The sequence below is a fragment of the Emydura macquarii genome, unplaced genomic scaffold (assembly GCF_026122565.2).
Source record: "Emydura macquarii macquarii isolate MOO-44397 ecotype Brisbane River unplaced genomic scaffold, CSIRO-AGI_Emac_v2 contig_1790, whole genome shotgun sequence".
Lineage (NCBI taxonomy): Eukaryota > Metazoa > Chordata > Testudines > Chelidae > Emydura > Emydura macquarii.
In genome coordinates, this window is record NW_027131927.1 from 25,179,573 (window position 1) to 25,199,548 (window position 19,976).

The 19,976-nt window shown below is 39.5% G+C and overlaps 1 protein-coding gene across 1 annotated transcript in view; it reads right to left on the reverse strand.

The window, feature by feature from the left end:
- Window positions 1–2,077: 2,077 nt before the first annotated feature.
- Window positions 2,078–19,976, reverse strand: part of SNCA (synuclein alpha) — a 94,191-nt gene continuing 76,292 nt past the window's right edge. Inside the window, exons 5-6 of the mRNA XM_067557390.1 lie at window positions 4,996–5,085; window positions 2,078–2,707 (exon numbers count right to left, since the gene is read on the reverse strand). Coding sequence (XP_067413491.1) covers window positions 2,675–2,707; window positions 4,996–5,085 — 123 coding nt within the window. The 3' untranslated portion in view covers window positions 2,078–2,674. The remainder of the gene's footprint in view (window positions 2,708–4,995; window positions 5,086–19,976) is intronic.

A 19,976-nucleotide genomic window follows, 5' to 3' on the forward strand; every position in this document is an offset into this window, starting at 1 on the left:
AAAGCTTCCTATGGAATTGGGCATCTGATTCCCCTAGGTAGCTTTGTCAATCGTAGGCCTAGGGCAGTGTTTCTTAACCTGGGGTTTTAGAGGGGTCGCAAGTGCAGAACTGGTATTGGGGGTGGCAAGAAAGGCAATTGCCTGGAGCCACAGGGGCGCCATGAAACTAAGTTACATGCCTCAGCCCCGTGGGGGTGGCACTCAGGCTTCAGGGGTACAGTAGTTTGGAAAGGTTAAGAACCACTGGCCTAGGGCAACAGTTCTCAAATTGTTGCCCATTGGTGGTCCATTGAACAATTGTTGATGGCTTGGCTCTGTGGTGCTGGCTCTTCTCATTTGTTTCCATCTGCCAAAACACATTTAAAGACACTTAAGCTACATTAATAATTATAAAATTTCCATGAAACATTCTTCTATCAATTTTCCATTGAAGCCATTGTTATACTTGCCGTAGAGATGTTATGCAATTGCCAATGCAAGGGAAGAAGGACTTCCAATGGGAATGGAGGTGTCTAGTCCAAGATACTCTCTCTACTGCGATGTGGTTCACACTATAGAGATGTCTGGGAATCCCTGATCCAGTGGATAGACCAGAGGTTTTATTAAACACTTTGAGTATGATTTAGGTCTTGATCCAAAGCCTAGTGAAGACAATGGAACACCCCTTCCCCTCATCCCACACATTGACATCAGTGGGCGTTAGACCAGAAGCCAAATTCTTACTTTTTCTGATTTTTCAATTCTGAGGCATCAATAACGATCATAACTCTGGATGAAAAATCATGAGTTGTTCGAAATAATTGAGAAAATTTTGAAATGCCATTTTAAAAAAAGTCTTCTATGCCAATTCTTTTTCATTTCAATCATTTATGCAGTGCTTATAAAAGACACCTCAGAGTGATAGCAGACAGGAAATTAAACGTGACTTTGCAAATGCAAAACGAAACCAAAAAGCCAGTGTGATTTTTTTTTTTTTTTTGGACTGCAGCGACATCACATCAACTATCACTATGTACAACTTTGGTGAGACCATGCCAGGAATTTTGCATTCAATTCTGGGAATGCCAATACCAGAAAGATGCAGACAATCAGGGAAGAACTCATAGGTTGACAACAAAAATGATCAGTGTTGCCTGACAGATAGGACACTGGGTCAGGACTCAAGAGACTTGGGTTATATTTTTAACTCTGCCACAGACCTCGGTTGAGTCACATCACCTCTGTCTCATCTACAAAATGGTGATAATGATATTCTCCTATTTTAAGATCTATACATGCAAAGCATTACATGCCAGCAAGGTTTTCAGGGAAACACAGGCTATGAGGAATGATTAAAGGTAAAAATCCTGCTTGTGAAAATAGGCAACATAAAAATTTAGATTAAAAAATACCCTGTCATACTGGTTAGGGGGAAAACTTGAGTCCAAGAAGAAAAGAGTAGCCTTCCTAATAAGGGAAGGAGAAGTAAAATCTCTCTTTATATTCAGATCTTCCCACTACAGAGATATGTATGCAGTCAGCACAGTCAATATAGATATACTTAGCTTTAATAAAAAACTAAGATTCAGTGCTGTAAAACAGTAACTATACACTGTCTATTTTTCGGAAAACAAATTATTGTCAAATTTTACCTGACCCAAATATGGTGCAACCAATGCATCACTCAACTGGTTTTTTCCGTATCCTGGTATTTTAACAACCTTGAGACAATGATTTTTTATAGGTCCTTACTATTTTCTGATAATCTGCTGCATTTCATTGTTGACGACTACATTTGTTTCTTGGTTCTTTATGACTGCAAATTTATTGTGACTACCAAAACATGTATTCTGTAAACCTTTATTTAATAAACCATACCCATTAATATAAACAACCATATCATCAGCTAGTCCACTGGTTCCCAACTGTGGCCTGGGGGCCAAAAGTGGCCCCCAGAGTCTTTCAAAATGGCCCACTGCTCCCCTTCCACTGACTGCAGAAGGTTGTTGTTGTTGTTGCAACTCCTTCATGATGAGATCCTTATCCTGAATTATTTAACATATACTCTTAGAAAGGAAAGAAAGTGCTGTAGATCATCACCAATTTAAAAGTTCATATTTTAGTGAATTACATTTTATTTGCTTCAGTTGAACACCATTATTTATAGGCACACATTAATAAAACACCACAAAACAATAAAAATGTTAACAGTTAATATTTATAGGTGCATAGTTCATGCTCAATTACTTTATATGTATATATTAACAATTCTCACTAAGTTAACCCCGACAGAATAATAATAGGAAACAAAACAAAACAAAAAAATTCTTGTATCAGAAACAGTACAAAGTTACTGACAACTTATCAATAAAACATCTACGGCTTTAGAAATAAGCAATAGACACTTAGGTGGTTTAAAAAAATTTTTTTTTTAACTTTTAAAACTTGAAGCCACAATATCCACAGCACGACAATGGCCCTGCCACCCTGTTGTTCGTTTCAGTGGGAGGGAATCACTGAAATGAAAGCTGGGTGCAGTCCCAGACACTCCAATCATTGCTGATGGAAGACTTCAAAATACACTGTAAAAACTGTAAAAAAAAGTTTACAACTGGGCACACTGGAACTCAGCACTTGTACAGGACAGGACGTCTTTGTTAGTAGATTTCAGAAGATAGAAAGAGGGAAGAGATTTTCATGCTTCAGGTTCATAATCTTGATACTCTTCCTATTGAGGAGAGCAAAAGTCAAAATTGGTAACACTTAGAAAAAGTCTCATTTTAGGCCCAATTTTACTCCCACTGGAGTCAATGAAAAGAAGGCCATTGATTTTAATCAGAGGACAATCTGGCTATTTATCTTTATTTAGTTGGCATTTCTTTAGCTTGTCTTCCAAATACTTCATTTACAAGAGACAAGTATTTACAGATTAATTAGACTTGCCATTCACCTTCCATATCAGTTGCTAAGATTACATATAGCATTTGATTTCTAGAGAATTCCCAAGAGAATTAATAAGCAAAGAGAAAATCACATTTCTGTATATAACATAGGCATAAGCAATCCTTATATTGTCCTGTCATTTACTGAGGGAAAAGCTTCATTGCTGCTCATTTCAGTGGCAACAGATCATTAGTCTTAATCCTTGATCTAGGAAAACATTTAGGCATGCGCTTAACTTTAAACTCATGAATAGTCTCACTGAAATCAATAACTTATATGTTTAAAAATTAAGTACATGAGTTTGTAGTGAAAGGATCAGGACCCAGGACAGTAAACTGCTTTAAAAGAGTTTATTACAAAAATCTACATGCCTGAAATGTCATGGCAGGTAGGCAGGCTGCCTGCTTAAAATATTTTCACACTCAGTAGTGAATGAACTATTTTCAGCCCTATCTTTCGTATTCATTTGGGATCCAGTCCAATTTGTACTGAGCTAAATGGGAGACTTTCCACTGACTTCAGTGGCAACTGGATTAGGCTGTTAGTGGCAATTACTACATTTGTGGAGTTAAATTATTATTCCTTTATCAAGATCTGTCCCATTTATAGTAATTGGGTGTGATCTTTACAGGTCCCGGGTACCTGAAATTCCTGTTGCACTGTGCAATCCAGTCTGAGTTTCAGGTACTTACACTGACTCAGTAGATATCTTAAGAATATGCTTAATTATATGCATATGAGTAGCCCCATTGATTCCAACTACTAGGTCTTAAAGTTAATTATGTGTCCAAGTACTTTTGCTGGATCAAGCTCTAGATGCTCCAGACCTTTCATGATCAAGCCCAGGCACTGCAATCCACAACCAGTCTGATTACTTTTGGTGGTACCCTATGTGTTTTAGTAATACTGTATATAGTAGGACCAAAGTAATTCAGCAACAATGGAAGGAAACTACCAGACAAAAGATTTTACTTTCTTGACTGCATGAGCCAAAAGGAGTAATAGTGATTTGCTGCATACTATAGAATGTTTTCCACAAAATTAGGAAGCTTTTGAAAGATGATATTTTAACCATACATGTTTTTCTTGAACTCATACATTGACAAAAATATAATTTCATCAAATACAAGAAAAAGGGAATTTATTGTGGATTATTCTGGAGATAGAGTGTGTAGAATTGTTCTCTGAAATATTGTTACTGTAAGGAAAATATGTAATAATGTGATACTGTAAATTTAAGAGAAGTTGGGTGAGGGAAATCGGAAATACAAGAGGAAGTGTTGAGTGGTGCTACATGTGGCCAGCTCTTGGTTAGGGAGGTACTACTGTGGGGTAAGGGAGGAGTTCTGGCTGCATTAAAAGGGTTGTTGGGCTGTTAGACAGTGTGGTCTTGCCTCTTTCATTCAGGTTCCCCAACGCTACAGTAATAAAAGCCACCCTTTGCCCTCCAATGCATGAGCAATTACCATTAACTTCATTAGGAGCTGTTTGCATGCCTCCAAAGAAAACATTTGGTCCTAAATAATTATAATTTTACAGGAGTTACAGATTCCTGCTGAAGACAGTTGGCTGCACAAAACACTGGTTTGGCATTCATCCTAATGACAGGCTCTATCACACAGAAATAGTACCGATTCACTATTGCTTATAACACAGCACTTATGCACATAGTCCAAAGCACATGCACAGCCAAGTGTGAATCTGATGCAAATTTCCTCTCGTTGAGCTTGACTCTGCCATTTTGGCTCAGATCAATGGGTGGTGTGGAACCCCAGCTGGGTGTGCTGCCTTCAAGATGCATTCAGAGATCCTGGTCACAGAGGCAGCATGTCTGCTACTATACTACAGCGTCATCCCCCCGAATGAGTGGCCAGCTGCATAGACTGGGCTGAAGAGGGCAGGAGTCGTCGACCTGCCTCCTCTTTGCAATCTCGCAGTCGCTGGGCACCCAGAGAGGAGAAGCAACCCTCTGTGCATCCATGTAAGTGCCATTGCCATTACATTACCCTGTGCTAATCCCTCGTATGCCCATTAGCTGTATACATTGAAAGAGCATAGCAAAGAAAGATTTACCTCAGGAGGCATTTCATAAGCCTCATTATCAGGGTCCACTGGCATATCTGGATTATCCATCATTCCTTCCTGTGGGATACCTTCTTCATTCTAATGTTTAAAAGAGGAGATAAAAGCAACAGTCTGTCACGGGTTTCTTCACAATTCACCTTGAAAAATATGTCTATATCAGTACTGTTTTTCCCATTAAAGACAGTGTTGATTGTTCTGAGTAGTTGATTGAAGGCAAGGGCCATATCATCCCCTCTGCTGCTTGACAACAAGGGAATGAAAGCTGTGGAAATCCCACAACAGTGGATCCCAGACAGTCTGAGACTGGGGAAGAGGGACCAATGCAGCATTACCCTTCCATGTTAGCATGCAGGTGTCCCTTCAGGAATATGGTGTGGCTATTTTGGCTGGGGGTGGAGCACTAGGTGGCATCATCTTCAGGCAGCCCCATGGAATAACCTTAAAAAATCCCTGTGAGAATTAATACTGTTCTCGTCATCAATAATGTCTGCAAATTCTGTGCCTTGGAAGGACGTATGGAGCACACCAGGACCCAATGGCAGCACAGTTTATTAAAGAGCCATGATGCCAAGTTAAAGGTGGCACTGACTCTCCAAACGTATGACCATGGCAGATACCACAAGAAACCCTGTATTGCTGGAGGGTTACAACTCCACTCCCCCCTTCCCTCCCATGGATGTGTCCAGAAGTCCCTCTCTCCATGGCAACGATATCAGTGTTAAGTTCTGGAATTTCCCTGAGAAACTTTCCAATACCTTGGGGACTTATTTTATCAGCAAATAAAATAAGCTGTTTTGAGGATTACACCGTTATGACCCAATCCTGGAAACACTGAGGCCCATGAGTATTTTTAGTCAATTGAGTAGTCCTATTAACTTCCATATATCTATTTGTGGGAGTAAAGTTACTCTCGTGCTTAAACATTTGCAGGATTGGGCCATTGGAACAGGGGTGGTTTCAGGATAAAAATAAGGTAAATGGTTATTCCAATAAGATTATATTATAGACCAGTCCTATTTACATCAGTATCACTGTATAATGGTTCTGATGTGTTCTCAGTATGTGCATCAGATACTCTGGTCAGAAAGAGGACACGTATCATAATATACAGCTTTGTGTGGGTTTTTTCTATTTTAGAACATGGCACTAAATTATGGATACTGAACAAATACATATTCCCTAAGACCCAGATTCTAATACCCTTATGCGTATTGAATAGCACTTTACCCCATGAGTAGTGCCATTAGAATTAGTAGGACCAATAGTATGATGCAACTCAAACTCAGTAAGGGCATCAGATTCTGACCCTATAATTGCAAATACTATTATTTAGTATTTACAACAAATTAAATGATAGTGAATACTCTCAGGAGGGTGTATCCTATGTGGGCCAAATACCATAGTTCTTGCTCAGGCAAAACTCCAAAGGAAGACAGATTAGCGTTTTGCCTGAGCAAGGACTGTAGAAGTTGGTGCTAAAATGGAAGATACACAACAATTAGATTGATATGAAGAGCCAAATTTTAGTAGGTGTAAAACAGCATTGCTCTAGTGAAATCCATGCAACTATGTTGATTTACATCTGTTGATAATATGACTGAAATAGATGTAAAATCAGGCTACGTACACTTTAGAGAAAATTGACTTAATATTTTAAATCAATAATTTAGAGTTTAATGTAAAAATAAAAACCCATAGCCCAATCTAAAGGGGCAGTTACTGATAGCCTAGGAATTATATGGCAGCCATACTAAAGCCAACAATATGCTGCAGATAAAATGTGGAAAAGCAATCACAATTAAAACCAAAAAACACATCTTCCCAGGCTCATACAGATTAGCGCCTAATGGGCCCTGAAAAGCTACCTATGGAAGTAAGGTATACAACGCGTGGCACAAAACCTCTATATCCTATCATCACGATTCATCCCTCTCTGTGTCTTCTGATGGTGATCTTAACTCTAATGTAGATTAAATACGATGAGCGTAGCACCAACTACTGTACAAGATGTTTCCACTCTGAGGTCTGGATTCTGAGAAATTTTTCCCCCTCATGTCCACATTTGTCACAACTGCTTGGAACAGACACATAAAGGGGATTGAAACTAGGCATAGGACTTAAAACTTCATTGTCATCAAAGATGGATCTAAATGGGGCATGGTGACCCAAACACCAGTCGTGAACCCAATGGGGGCACGCTCGGAATTCTTTGAAGTATAACATGAAAAATGCAATTTTCTGGTGCACGCAGCACAGTGGTTTCAAATAACCTATTATACAATTCATAAATAATTTTCTTCCTATAATATAATTATTCGAAATAAAGGAACACACTATCAAAGCGTGGGGTTTAGCGGCACACGTTCCTGTGATTTAAGGGGAGTCACATAACTAAAACTCTATGCAATGCTTCAAAATGGCACACATTGTATAATCGAATTCATAACACATTTCACTGTCATACAAACTTTAGCAGCAAGTATTCTTAAAACTAAACTCTGCGAGTTGTCTCTGTTCTCTTCACTATTTATTGCTTCCTCCCCCATTTCTGAAACATTTTTCTTCAAACTATTCCAAAGTCTTTTAATTTATGCTATTATTTCCTAAACAAATATTTTATATTACCATAGTGCCTAAGGGACCCAGTCATTGTGCTAGGTGCTGTACATACACAGAACAAAAAGACATCCCTGCCCCAAACAGTTTATAATCTAAGTTTATATCTGTATTTGTAATACTCATTTGATATTTTTCACACCATCCATTTTTCATATTCTAATTCTGTCTTCCTTTCTTCCTTTCCTCAATTATTTTTACTTCCATACTTTTTTCCTTTCCTACCCAGTTTTAGTTCTTCATTCTGATGTTTGTTTTCCTTTCTATTCTCTGTCTTCACTCTCAGCTGCTTTCTGCCATTCCCTGGTTACGCAACCCACTCTATCCCCATGCCTTTGGTCACCTTCCTACACTCTGCCCTCACCTACTCCTTTTTCTATATCCCTCTTCATTCTGACCTGTCCCTACTCCTCTTTTCCTTCTATATGAGCATCCATTTCCCTTTGCTTTTGCTTGGTTCTCAAATCCTGCCATCTACCCTGATCTACTCCCCTCCCCCCCCCCCACACTCCCTCTATTGTTTCTCAAACACACCTTTTTTCTTTCCCCCTAAACCCCTTTTCTCCACAGCAGAAGAATTCTTCCCCAGGTGCCTTTATTTTTGCCATAACTCTGCTGATCCCATGTTTTACACATAGGCTGTCACAGCCAAGAAAAGAGGGCCAAATTAGAAGCCCTCTTTGAGCCATAGTCTCACATCACAGGCTACAAGCTCGATGGAATATGACAGGAGAACAAGGGGCTGCATGGAGTCCTGTTTGCCAAGAATAACATGACTAAGGGCCCCATTTTCAGATCCTCTATGTGTAGGTTATTATTATTTCTTAATCATGTTTATTACAGTACTACCTAAGGACCAAACGAGAGCTGGGGCCCATTTCACAAGGCAATGTACAAATAGATTAGTAGACAGTCCCTGCTTCAAAGGCCTTACACTCTAAGCAGACAAGACAGACACAGGGTGGAGAAAGAGATAAAATACAGAGAGAGAATTATGTATGGCAGCAAGTGCATGGCAGTTCCATGATTTTTTTTTTTTTTTTTTTTTTTGAGAGGGGATTAGCTAGGAGGGAATAATCTAAATGGAAAGAAAAGTGAATGGAGAAGGAACACTGAAGTCAATTAGCACAAGGCAGAGAAAGTCCAGACAAAACTCAAGACAATTCTCTGAACGTCTGAAGTTCTCTGCTTCAGATCTTACCAGCTGGAGTCTTTGCCTAGTTTCTCCCACAAAGTCAAATGGCCTGGGAGAGACCACCCTGGCCTCAACTTCCACGTGTGTGGGGATCTTCCTGCACAGATCCTCCTCCTTTCCTTGCAGTTACTAAGCAGCCATCTCCATCAAATATGCCAAGAAGACAAATTATACCAGAGACAAGTTGCCCATCCCCGATATAAAATATTCTGTATAAAGACATACGACCCCTTCAGGACTATTGAGATCATCCCCACTGCTCCTACCAGCTGCTTGCAGCACAACAGATGTGGACCAAACCTGGGCACCACTCAGTGTTCCACACAGGTCTCTAGCTGTGCCTGCCTTAACTGAATAGAAAGTGTCTAGTGCTTTTTCTGTGTGTCTCTATGCAACAGCACTGTATAGGGACTCCAACTGATGTGTGCAACCATGTGTATTAGAGCAACAGCACCACAATCCTAGAAGCTGTTACTGCACATTTATGAACCGGACTATTGGTATCTTTATTTAGCCTGGCATTTTCAGAAGTGACCAACAATTTTGGGTGCACAACTTGATACCTGATTTGCAAAGCATTGGTCCTCAGATCTTCTGAAAAATTGGGCCCCTTTCAGGTGCCAAACCGGGTACCCAAAGACTGAGGCCCCCCAAAATCACGCATCAATTTGAAAATGTAGGTTCTAACTTTTAAACATTTTTAAAGGTCGTTTATTTATGGCTGCTTTTCTGAGCAGGGCATTACCCCTGCCCACAGCTGCCCTGAAGGCAGAGATGCCACTGAGTGCTCCCCACCAAGCAGCCAATGTTGAATTTGATTGAAACAGATCAAAATGTGTTCTTGTGCTGAATAATTTAAAAGATGTTATTTAATGCCTCATCCAGCACTTCAGTTTTTAGGGCCTATATTTTCCAATTATTGCACTCTGTTCTGTTATTCAGAGTCAAAGAATTCACGTCTGCCTTCCCTCTCATGAAAGAGCAGATTTTGCTAGTAATCCATCTGCCAAGTAAAATTGTGCCTGAAATTGTTCTTGAGGCTGCACAAGAAAGACCCTCAGCCTGCATGCCTTATCTTTAACAGGACAACAGAAGGCAACTTAAACTGCCAACACCATTAATAAAGATGAAGTGAGGGTTTGCCAATGGTTTTAAGAAGGGTTTCACAGCTCATGAGCTGCTTGTCTGCTAAATAGCTATTACAGACCTGAAATGCCCATCTGGATTAGGGTGAACAGAAGGCCTAAGAAGAGACCAAATTCTCTCATAGGAAGGAAAACAGAGCTGGTGAAACAGGACAAGGCACTGCTCAGAACAACATTAATGTCTCCTAGACTCTAAGACCAGAAGGAGCTTTTGTGATCATCTAGTCTGACCTTACCCACCCACTCCTCTAATAGACCTATAACCTCTGGCTGAGTTACTGAAATCCTCAAATCATGATTTGAAGACTTCAAGTTACAGAGAATGTGAAGACTTCAAGTTACATTTATTTTAGTTTAAACCTCACACTCTTTTTTCTTTTAAAGAAGCAAAAACATACACCCAATGCCAAAGAAATGAAAGAGCTGGCTCCCTGGGAAAGGTTTATCAAAGTTGTCCAGTTGTAACCCTCATCTCAAAATGCCACACATCCATTTTGATGTTAAGTTGATCAGAACTGGTAGTTAGTTAAAATGCTAATGGCACTACCTAAGGTCATGTTTCTAACAGGTTACATTTAAACACTGCTCTACAGGTAACCACACTTTTTATTATTTTTTAATGACTGCCTCACTGCCTAAGCCATCTCTTTCCTCTGCAATTAAGATTCTAGAAGAGAAAACAATGTCCCTGATAACATAGAAATAATGGGGGCATATCCAGTAGTGTTATTTACTTAATGTAATGATATAAATAAATGCACAAGCTTTACTTGGAGCATAAGATCATTTTCCTACCCATCTTTGTGATGAAGCTAAAAATGTAACATCCCCATTCATTTATCAAAGGGAATCCCTTTTGATATATCAGTTATCTTATTACAAACTCTCTCACAGAACATTTTCCAATAAAGATCAAAATTCTTCTGTTTTTAAAACACACAGAAAGTTGAATCCTTAGGGAAATCTTTGCATCACAAGACTTAAGAAGCTCACTTTTGTGTGTTCTTGAAGGAAATCCAGTTAAGCTTGCTCTTTTGCACAGAAAAGGTTTTTAAAATGAGGGTATTTTACAAAAAAGTAAAGCTGTGATAAGCATGCTGGTAAAGGCAGAGCACGAGGACTGAGTCTTACCCCATAGCACCAGCTCTAAATAACCAGCAATGCAAGCTAACCTTGGCTTTTCTACAAGGCTACAATGTTAATGACGTTGGGTGAAATGGTCATTGCCCCCCTCTCTCCCGCCTCAAGTCTGTATGGTCTAAAGCAGTGTTTCACAACCTTTTTGATACCAGGGACCGGCTTGCTGCCTTTCTAAACTGTGTCAGGAAGATCTCAGGTCCATAAACAGGTGAGAAACACTGGTCTAAAGCATGAGGTGGAGGCACAAAGTCCTAAACCAGGCAGGAGGCAAAATGTAAAATACGCACACAGCCATTCCGTGGCTACTGCTAAAGCTTACAGACTCAAGTGGCCATGACGTGATATTGTCACCCCTTCCTCCTGTTTGGATGGAATCTGTGCCTAGTGGATCTGCACAGTTCAAGGACTCACAGGCCATGCCCTGTTACACACCTCTGTGTATGGGGTTGCTACTGCATGGTTCGGTAGTGCCCAGGAAGCTGCATGCTATTCCTTTGGGACTTGTCTGCTTCCTGGGCCCCTCACATAGCAGAATGGTGGTTGCTCCATTTAATGTTGGCACTTCCATAATCATGCAGGTGAGTGGGCAGGAAGACAGAATTTCACCCTTTAACATTGTAATACAGTGTATTTGTATATCACTGATTCCAGCTACATGCTAAATCAATGAATGGTTACAACTTATTTGACTACAGCCGAGAAAATCTAGTAAAGGTTTCCAAGAGTCCTCAGTAGCTTTATCACTATAGAGTTCATCTTGTTTGCTGGAGATGGGCAAAATGTTGGGTTCCCCTACATAACATTGGGGGGGGGAAAAACCTGGCAAACGTTGTGTGCGGAAGTTCCCAGTGACTAACATTTATACAAAGTATAGGTCAAACTGGTAAAGTTAATCTAAAGGCCTTGTTAAAAACTAATGAATATGGGAATGAGGTTCTCACTCATCACCTATCAACACAAAGAAGCCATTGAAAATGCTTGATGTTTACATTCTATTAAAGGAGTTTATAGTCTTTAGTAGAAAGAAAATTTTGCTTATCCCATAGCTTTTAATATTCTTCATCTTCTAGTGTTTTCTTGGTGGAAAGAGAGATTTTTTTGTTAGGCTTGGCTACCCAAAGAAAACAGAAGAGCAATCTGCTTGTCCTGTCATGTTTATTACAGCCCCATATGGGTAGCTGGTCATCTTAATAAACACATTCAGACGTCTCAGTGGAACTGCACTGAATGCAAGTTATTTTAGTCAGAAATAAGTTACCTCATCTCTACTCATTGACAAAAGCAACTTACAAAAGAAATAAGTTAAATTGATAATATCAGTAAGTATGGCAGCTCCTGCAAAGTTATAATTTACTAATTCTTCCAATCTTAACATTTTTTTTTCATTATGAATGATAAAAAAGTACTGTAATCACATATATTCAGATGATTATTTGAGGCTGGCTCCTGTTTACAAGGTAATAGTTGAATTCTGACGCTGAACTGTTTATGAGCTAGGATGTATTTATCAGTGAGGGAGCAAAGAGCAACCTCAAAGTCACTTTTATTCTGATATATTTAATGCTTATAAGCCATTCATAAAAAATATATGAGACATTTATGCTGACATTTTTGGAAGATTATTTGTGTTGTAGAAGTGCCTGGAGTCCTGTCAGAGATGGGGTCTCCTTGTGCTAGGCACTGTATGTATACATCAGAAAAAAAGACACTCCCTGCCCCCAAAGGACTTACAAACTAAATATAAAATGAGGGATAACAGGTAACTCACCACAAATGGTTGGGGAGGTGAGCACATGGCAACAGTGAGAGAATTATGGATAAGTTTAAAAAGCCCTGGTCACAGCACACCAGCTGCCTAGCTCAGCTGTTGTAGAGTGTTTTGTAAGCATCATGGCAGAGGTGAAGCAAATGTAGTAAGATGTGGAGGCATCTGTGTTTGTTGTGGGGATAAGAATGCTAGAGTTCTCAAGGGCAGGAGGTCAAAATAAGAAAATAGGGATCTATATATAGTAGGGCTATTGTGCAGTGGTCAATCGGTAACTGTGCATAGCAGCCCTGCAATCTGACTAGCTTCGACCATCCTACTTCAGCAGAATACTCTCTAAAAATGCGTTTCCGAAATTGCTAGTCAGTATTTTGTGGGATTTAATAAAATGCATTTCGATCCTCAGAAGAGAGATGATTTCTTTTGTACAGCCATTGAACATGATTTGCGCATAGTCCCTTTCTGTGCCTAGTCGCAACATGGTACAAAATACATTGTTCCAATAGGCTTTGACTTCCTTTTTGAAAAGGAAATCATCTGTCTTCTGCTCCAGAACTCATTGTTTTCTAAGAGCTAGATACTGTAGCCTAGTCAATGAATGCCTAGCCTTCCACTTGGTACAGCTCAGCTCGAGTCAGTCTCATCCCAATTATGTTGCCTGAAAAGATTTGTTCTCCAGATGAGATTAAAATTGCTATACAGACAGAAAATCCTAATCAAAACTCTAAACAAAGGTTTATCAAAAATGTTTTTACTTGTTTGCTTTCTTTATATCATTTCACTGACTATGTGGAGCTGACTGAGCTGACTAGATAACTCATAACTGTCAGAGCACTTTAGAAAGCTTTAAAATTCATGCTCACTCATTTTGTAGTCCTCTTCCATGCCTTTGGCGTATGACTGAGCATCAGCTATGGATGACAGATGTGTAGCTGCAGTGTAGTGATTTTTATTCCAGTGATAGTGACATATAGATAAGTACATCTGTGCAATTGCTGGACATGAACGGGGTTAATTGTTCCGAAAGTGAACAATTAAGTGAAGATAAACATTAGCAAGAATTATGTTTAAATACAGCCTCAGTGTGAGGAAAATGAGAGGCTCCAGTGCCCTTTCTGAGAGGGAAGGATCCCAGAATCCGGGCTTCAGCCCAAGCCTGAATGTCTGCACCACAGTTATAGAGCCCAGTAGCCTGAGCCCTGCGAGACTGAGTCAGCTGACAGGGACCAGCGATAGGTGCTTATTTGCATGTAGACATATCCTAAGTGTGAGGTCCCTGAGCTTCAGGGGACTGAGAATGCCGAATCTGACTGCAGTGCATCCATCTGGCTCTCAAAAGGGTGTTAGCATGATTGAGAACAACCTCCAGGCACCCCATTTGGGGCTTGTCATCATTAGAAAATGAGGTCATGTTAGAATGTAACATTGAGGAGTAATGGTCACTAACACTCTGTTAAACCCCTGTCAGTCATGGTAGACAGGGCAAGTCATGGTCAAACATAGTTCTGCAGGGCTTACCCACAGCCAGGTGATATGATGTTAAATACAATGGTCCCCGACTGCAATGACTAAAAATCATTTGAATATTAATTGCTATAAAAGCATGTTAACCAAATGTCATTAACTGCCAACATTTTATACTTGAAAAATTTAACCTTGAACCAAGTGTGGGAAATTGTGCGCTGATGTTTGGGTTTTATGGAGAGTATTTCTAGTGATTTGCACTTTAGAATCTGCTGGCTTTATGAATTTACAAGTACTGGCATGTTGTGAGTCTTAATATAATATAATCAAAGTTGCGTTCCTTGGTAAAGAGACTGTTAAATCTCTGAAGTCAGTGGAACTACACCAATTCACACCAGCTGAGAATCTGGCCCTCTGAATAGATGGGTGCTCTGAACCAAGTGTGATTTCCTAGCTATTGTCGCCTTGAAAAGTACAGGCCTACAGTAGCTTTGTAAACCCAATCAACTGCACAGTTAACAACTGGCATGTTTTATTTAACAAAATATCTATAAAAAACACACACCTCAACATTAGGCAAATTCTTTTGTGCAATATTTTACACTCTCAAGTAGCAGGCTGAAAAGCATAATTAATTCTCTTTCTGCTATAAAACAGTATGCTAGATAGGGTCTGATGCCAACAGAAGCTTTCAGAGCTGTGGTTAGCATCATACCGTCAAGTTCTGAATCCTTTACACATCGCCCTAAGGAAACCTACACACCGTTTCACTTTTTCGGTATATTAACCATTAAAATTGTATGCACTAAATAAAGAGAACAGAAGCTTTTCTCATCTCAAGTTAGCCCTGGAGACAATGTGATATGAACAACAACCACCAAATACGATCCCATTGGCTCTTGGTGAGGTTGGTGCTAAGAAACAGGGCCAGATTGTGATAACTTACTTCACAAATAGTCCCATTCACTTTAATGTGACTCAGTCTGAATAAGGGTGTCACTGAACACAAGTAAAGATTTCCAGATCTGGCCCATCAGAAATCTCTGGGCTAAACGGTCAGCTCCTCTACTGCCTATTATGAATCCATGCGAGGGGTGGGTGCAGAATAGGATGAAGTGCTCCTCTTCCCTGCTGACCCTCTGGAAGTCTACACGTGGGTATTCTGTAAGGATCAGCACTCACATGCTGGGGTGATGCAGGACAAGATGATGGAACTTTTAAAGATAGAGTTCTGCCAGTACAGAGGAGGCCAGACTGAGTATTATCCCTGCACTAACCCCTTAGGGTTAGTGAATAAGCTAATGCTGTCACCATTTATTTATTTGCTTTCCTCTCTACACTCTAAACTCATGGCAACAGCCAGCAAGGGAACTACTGGATACACGACTTCTATCAAAGCCTGTAATTGATTAGAAAGACCTGCTGTCAGTAAAGTGGTTACCTTTAAGTTATTGCCACTAAGCTTCTTTCTTTGAAGTGTTCCCTTAAGTCCATCACTTTAGAGCACTCCACCTAACTGGGCGTAGTTTAAAATGTCTGCTTCTTGAAAGACAGAAGCCATCACTCACTGTGGAAAAGGCTCGCAGTGATTACTTGAACTACAAAGCTTTCTGGAATGTCTCCAGGAAAGAGCAAACACCGCAAGAGAATACAGAACAAGCCTGCATTTAAAAAATAACATCAACATAGAAATCTTGCTCTGGAAGCAAACAGACAACTATTCCCAATGTGCATCTGTGTTAGCTACAGGTCCTTTCTCACGTTGTGCCTATGAGTTTGTTACATAGGGAAATCCATATTACAGTCCTGGCCCTTTAAGATTTCTCTTCTTCTGCAGAACCAGAGAATATTTTTATTTAGTTAACAAGAATTTACTGTGAAATAGTCCTCAATTAAAGATAATCTACAACAGTTTAACTGAAATTGAGCAAGCGTAACCTTCCCCATTATCATGCAATACAAGAAATTATCATAGGGTTCTATCTATAGAGTTTACAATATTCAGCTGAAAAATAGAGTGGAAGGGAGTATGTAGTTCACACATACAGTACTAGCGAATTGAGGCTAATCACCATGCTTCTTTATCCTACAAGTCACATTTACAGTTGATGTGATCAGGACTGACAAACTGTCTAGAGCAATATAGTACCTTCCGTTTTTAAGCTTCCACTGTTGTTTCTGCAGAACCCTTTTTTTATGTTTTCACAGATATTCAGGACTGGGGGTAGGGGACAAGAGTAGCAGGCTCAGTTTACAATCTTTAGAAGTCCACAAGATTTCCTACAATTGACCTTAGTACATCTAGTTTGAAATAATACATGAAACTCTGCTTGCTTTAATTTCTTGCACCTCTAAAGGTCATGCAGTGAGTTCATGCTAACTGCTGATCCTTCAGATAAGAGCACAAGATCCAAATCTCCAAAATCAAGCATTCAGAAAGGAACGCGCATCATTTACTTACATGTTTGCCACAACTGGCTGCCTGAGAGGAGTAAATGCACAAGCAAAATGATCAGTTAGCTGCTTGGCTGGTTAAGATATGTGCATGTGCAGTTTTGAAGATTTGGGTCTGCCAAGGCATAGATCAAGGCAGGGAATATTTATCTGGAATATGAGGCTAAGAATAAATGTGATGTGCACAAACACACACACACACTGAAATCTGCTACCAATACGTATATAATCATCTGGCTTTAAAATAGCTCGTCTTCATTTCAGTTCAGTTGTGAAGTAACACATCTACATGTTTTCTCCATGAACTATTATAATGGCTGCCATTATAATGTAATAGTTTTTTGTGTTACATATACCATAGGGTCAGTCAATGTGATTGCTCACAGACCAAAAAAGTCTACCAAGAAACCCATTTTAGCTCATTTAAGGCCTGTTCCATCAAAGCACTTAGGAACATGCTTAACTTTAAGCAAGTGATCTGTCCCATTTAACTCAATGTATTTCCATAGGCATAATACTCGAGTAACAGAGCAGTGAATCAAGCACTATAACTTTATATAGATGAACTGTTGTCTTTCCAATTTGTTCGTTGTTTTGTTTGCTTGCTTGCTTCCTTAGGAAATCACCAAGGATTAATCTATTGTCACCAATGGGAGAAAGTAAATAAAAGCAAAACCTTCTCTCAATATGAGTTAAATGCGTGCCCTTTGAAATGTGAAGCAAACTCTCTTTCCACTGAGATACACAGGTTCTGCATTATCCACGTGCGTTTATACATGTTAAATTAGCAACAAGAGGGCTGACCTATTGTCTCTTCTATGAAACAGCAATACTGGAATACAGGAATAAATTAAAATCATGTATAAAGCGATGGAATTCAAAGTAAGCATGTTCCCTAATTCATAACAAGACCTATGCAGACGCAAGAACTTATGCAAATCAGAGACAATCTGGTTTGACTTTTTTAATTAAAATGTGAGAAGAGAATGAATTTTCCTACATTTTAGTTGTACATTTCTCCATAAATAGGACACCTGTGAAATTGAAGTGGTTTTTCTGTGTGATGTTGATGACTAGCTCTGTGCAGAAGCGGGGGGGAAAGAGTAAAGTTACTGCACTTTGTATTGTCAGGGAGATACTTCAGATGACCAATCAAGGTAAATCCTGTATAGATAGGAGTGGTAGTTAATTTGTCCTAAATTAGTCTGTGTCACTAATCATAGATTGTTTAACAAGTGGGAGGACTTTAATCTTTGACATTATTGGCATTATTTGGCATTACTGCTGTCACAACTGCAAACATTAGAGATTGTAAACCCATTTTATCTTGCTGGTTTAAAATCATTACAGAAACCTTGATCATTAAACAATTTGTTTAAATATTGAAAAGTGAGTACTACTTCTGATTGCTTAACATTTTAAAATCCCTGACACTAGTTCTTATGAAGGAACCCAAGTGTTAATATAAATAACTTAGAGATTTCCCCAACAAAAAATGACATTAGGGATGGGAACTGACATTATTCATCACCTTTTCTGAAAAAAATAGAAGTCAGTTGAAATGCAGAAGAGTTCAGAGTTCTCTTGTAGCTTGTGAAGATCTTTGAGGCAGTAACTTTGCCTCACAACATGTTTGTGCAGCACCTAAGACACTGTGAATGCTATCATAATACAATTAAGAGTTTAAGATTTCAGCACTAACCTTAGCTCTGTCCGTTTATTCCTGACCAACACCCTGCAAGCAGTGGCTGGAGAGCCACTCAATTCTCATTCATCATCTCAACATTCACTTTGGAATGAATGGCCTCGATTCTGTAGGGAACGCTAAGTGCATTGAGTTGAATGTGACTATGCTTGAGCTGAAAGTTAAGCATATACTTACATGCTTTGCTGCACTGGGGTCAGAATGCTCAGCACCTTGAAGGATTGAGCTCTATGGGTCTCATCCAAAGTCCAATAAAGGCAGTGGAAAGATTCCTGTTGACTTCACTGGGCCCCTGAACCAATATACATTCTGAGAAAAGGGACTTTCCTTATATGGTGATTCACATACAACCTCCCCAACAAAATGGTTGGGGAGGAGGGATATATTGGCGTTCTTAAGTGCTTAGCAGAGACTTGAGCCTTTCTTGGCATCAGCTCACAGAGTTGACACTACTAAGGGTTTGGGGCCCTGATCTCAAAGTGTGCCAAGCATGGGCTATGCCCATTGACTCTAACAAGAGCTGCAGGTACTCAACACCTCTCAGGACCTTAGTGCCTTAATAATGTAGGCCCCAGCATTGCAAAAACTAACATGGATTTAATGGCCACCATTATAGGGCTCATAGAGTGGAATGAAATCCTCAGGCTTATGCTAATATGGGAGAATGCCTTTCAATCAATCTTTTTTGAGCCAAATAGTGGACACCTCTTGGAGGCTCAGAGAAAGCCATTTTACTCCAAAACTTTCCTTTCAAAATCCTTCACTTATGCATGAATAAATGCCCAGGTAGCCAGCTTTGTATTGTATGTCAAATAGTCACTTATTCCCAATGATATGAAATGAACAACAACAAAAATCTCTCTGTAAAGAGTTATTACTGTGTCATAACCTCACTGAAGCTTCCTATGGAAAAGAGCAAATAATGAATGCAATGTTTTAAAAGTGGATTTATGCTTCAGGAAAGTAAGAAAAGTGTGAACTTAATTCATGTCTCAGCACATTCTAAAACAAGGCTCTATATGACTCACCACTTTTAGAAAGACACTGGGAAAGTTCTGTTTCGATTTTTGAAGTCACTCGTTCCATTTTTCTCCCACAAAAAGTGGATTCTAACTATCTGTCCATCCATCCATCTCGCTGGCTGGCTGGCTCCCACACTCTCCAACCATTTTACAATAGCTGGGAATAAATTTACTGCAATAGAGGGATTTCCTTCTTTCTCTTATGAATAGGATGAGTTGGGTTGAACATGTAGAGCACCCTTAAAATAATCCTAATTCCTTTTTTTTTTTTTTTTTTAAAGCTTGCAAATGTATTAGAGAGAACCAAACTTTTAGGTTTAAATGAAAGAATATGGGTCCCCTTCCATCCAACACCCAGCTACAGAAGACTGCCATAGTTTAATTGCAAGTGCTCTGGAAGCAATAGGGAGAAGGCCAACCAGCAGTGACCGCACAACTCAGGCTCCTTGAAGGGATGTGTTGG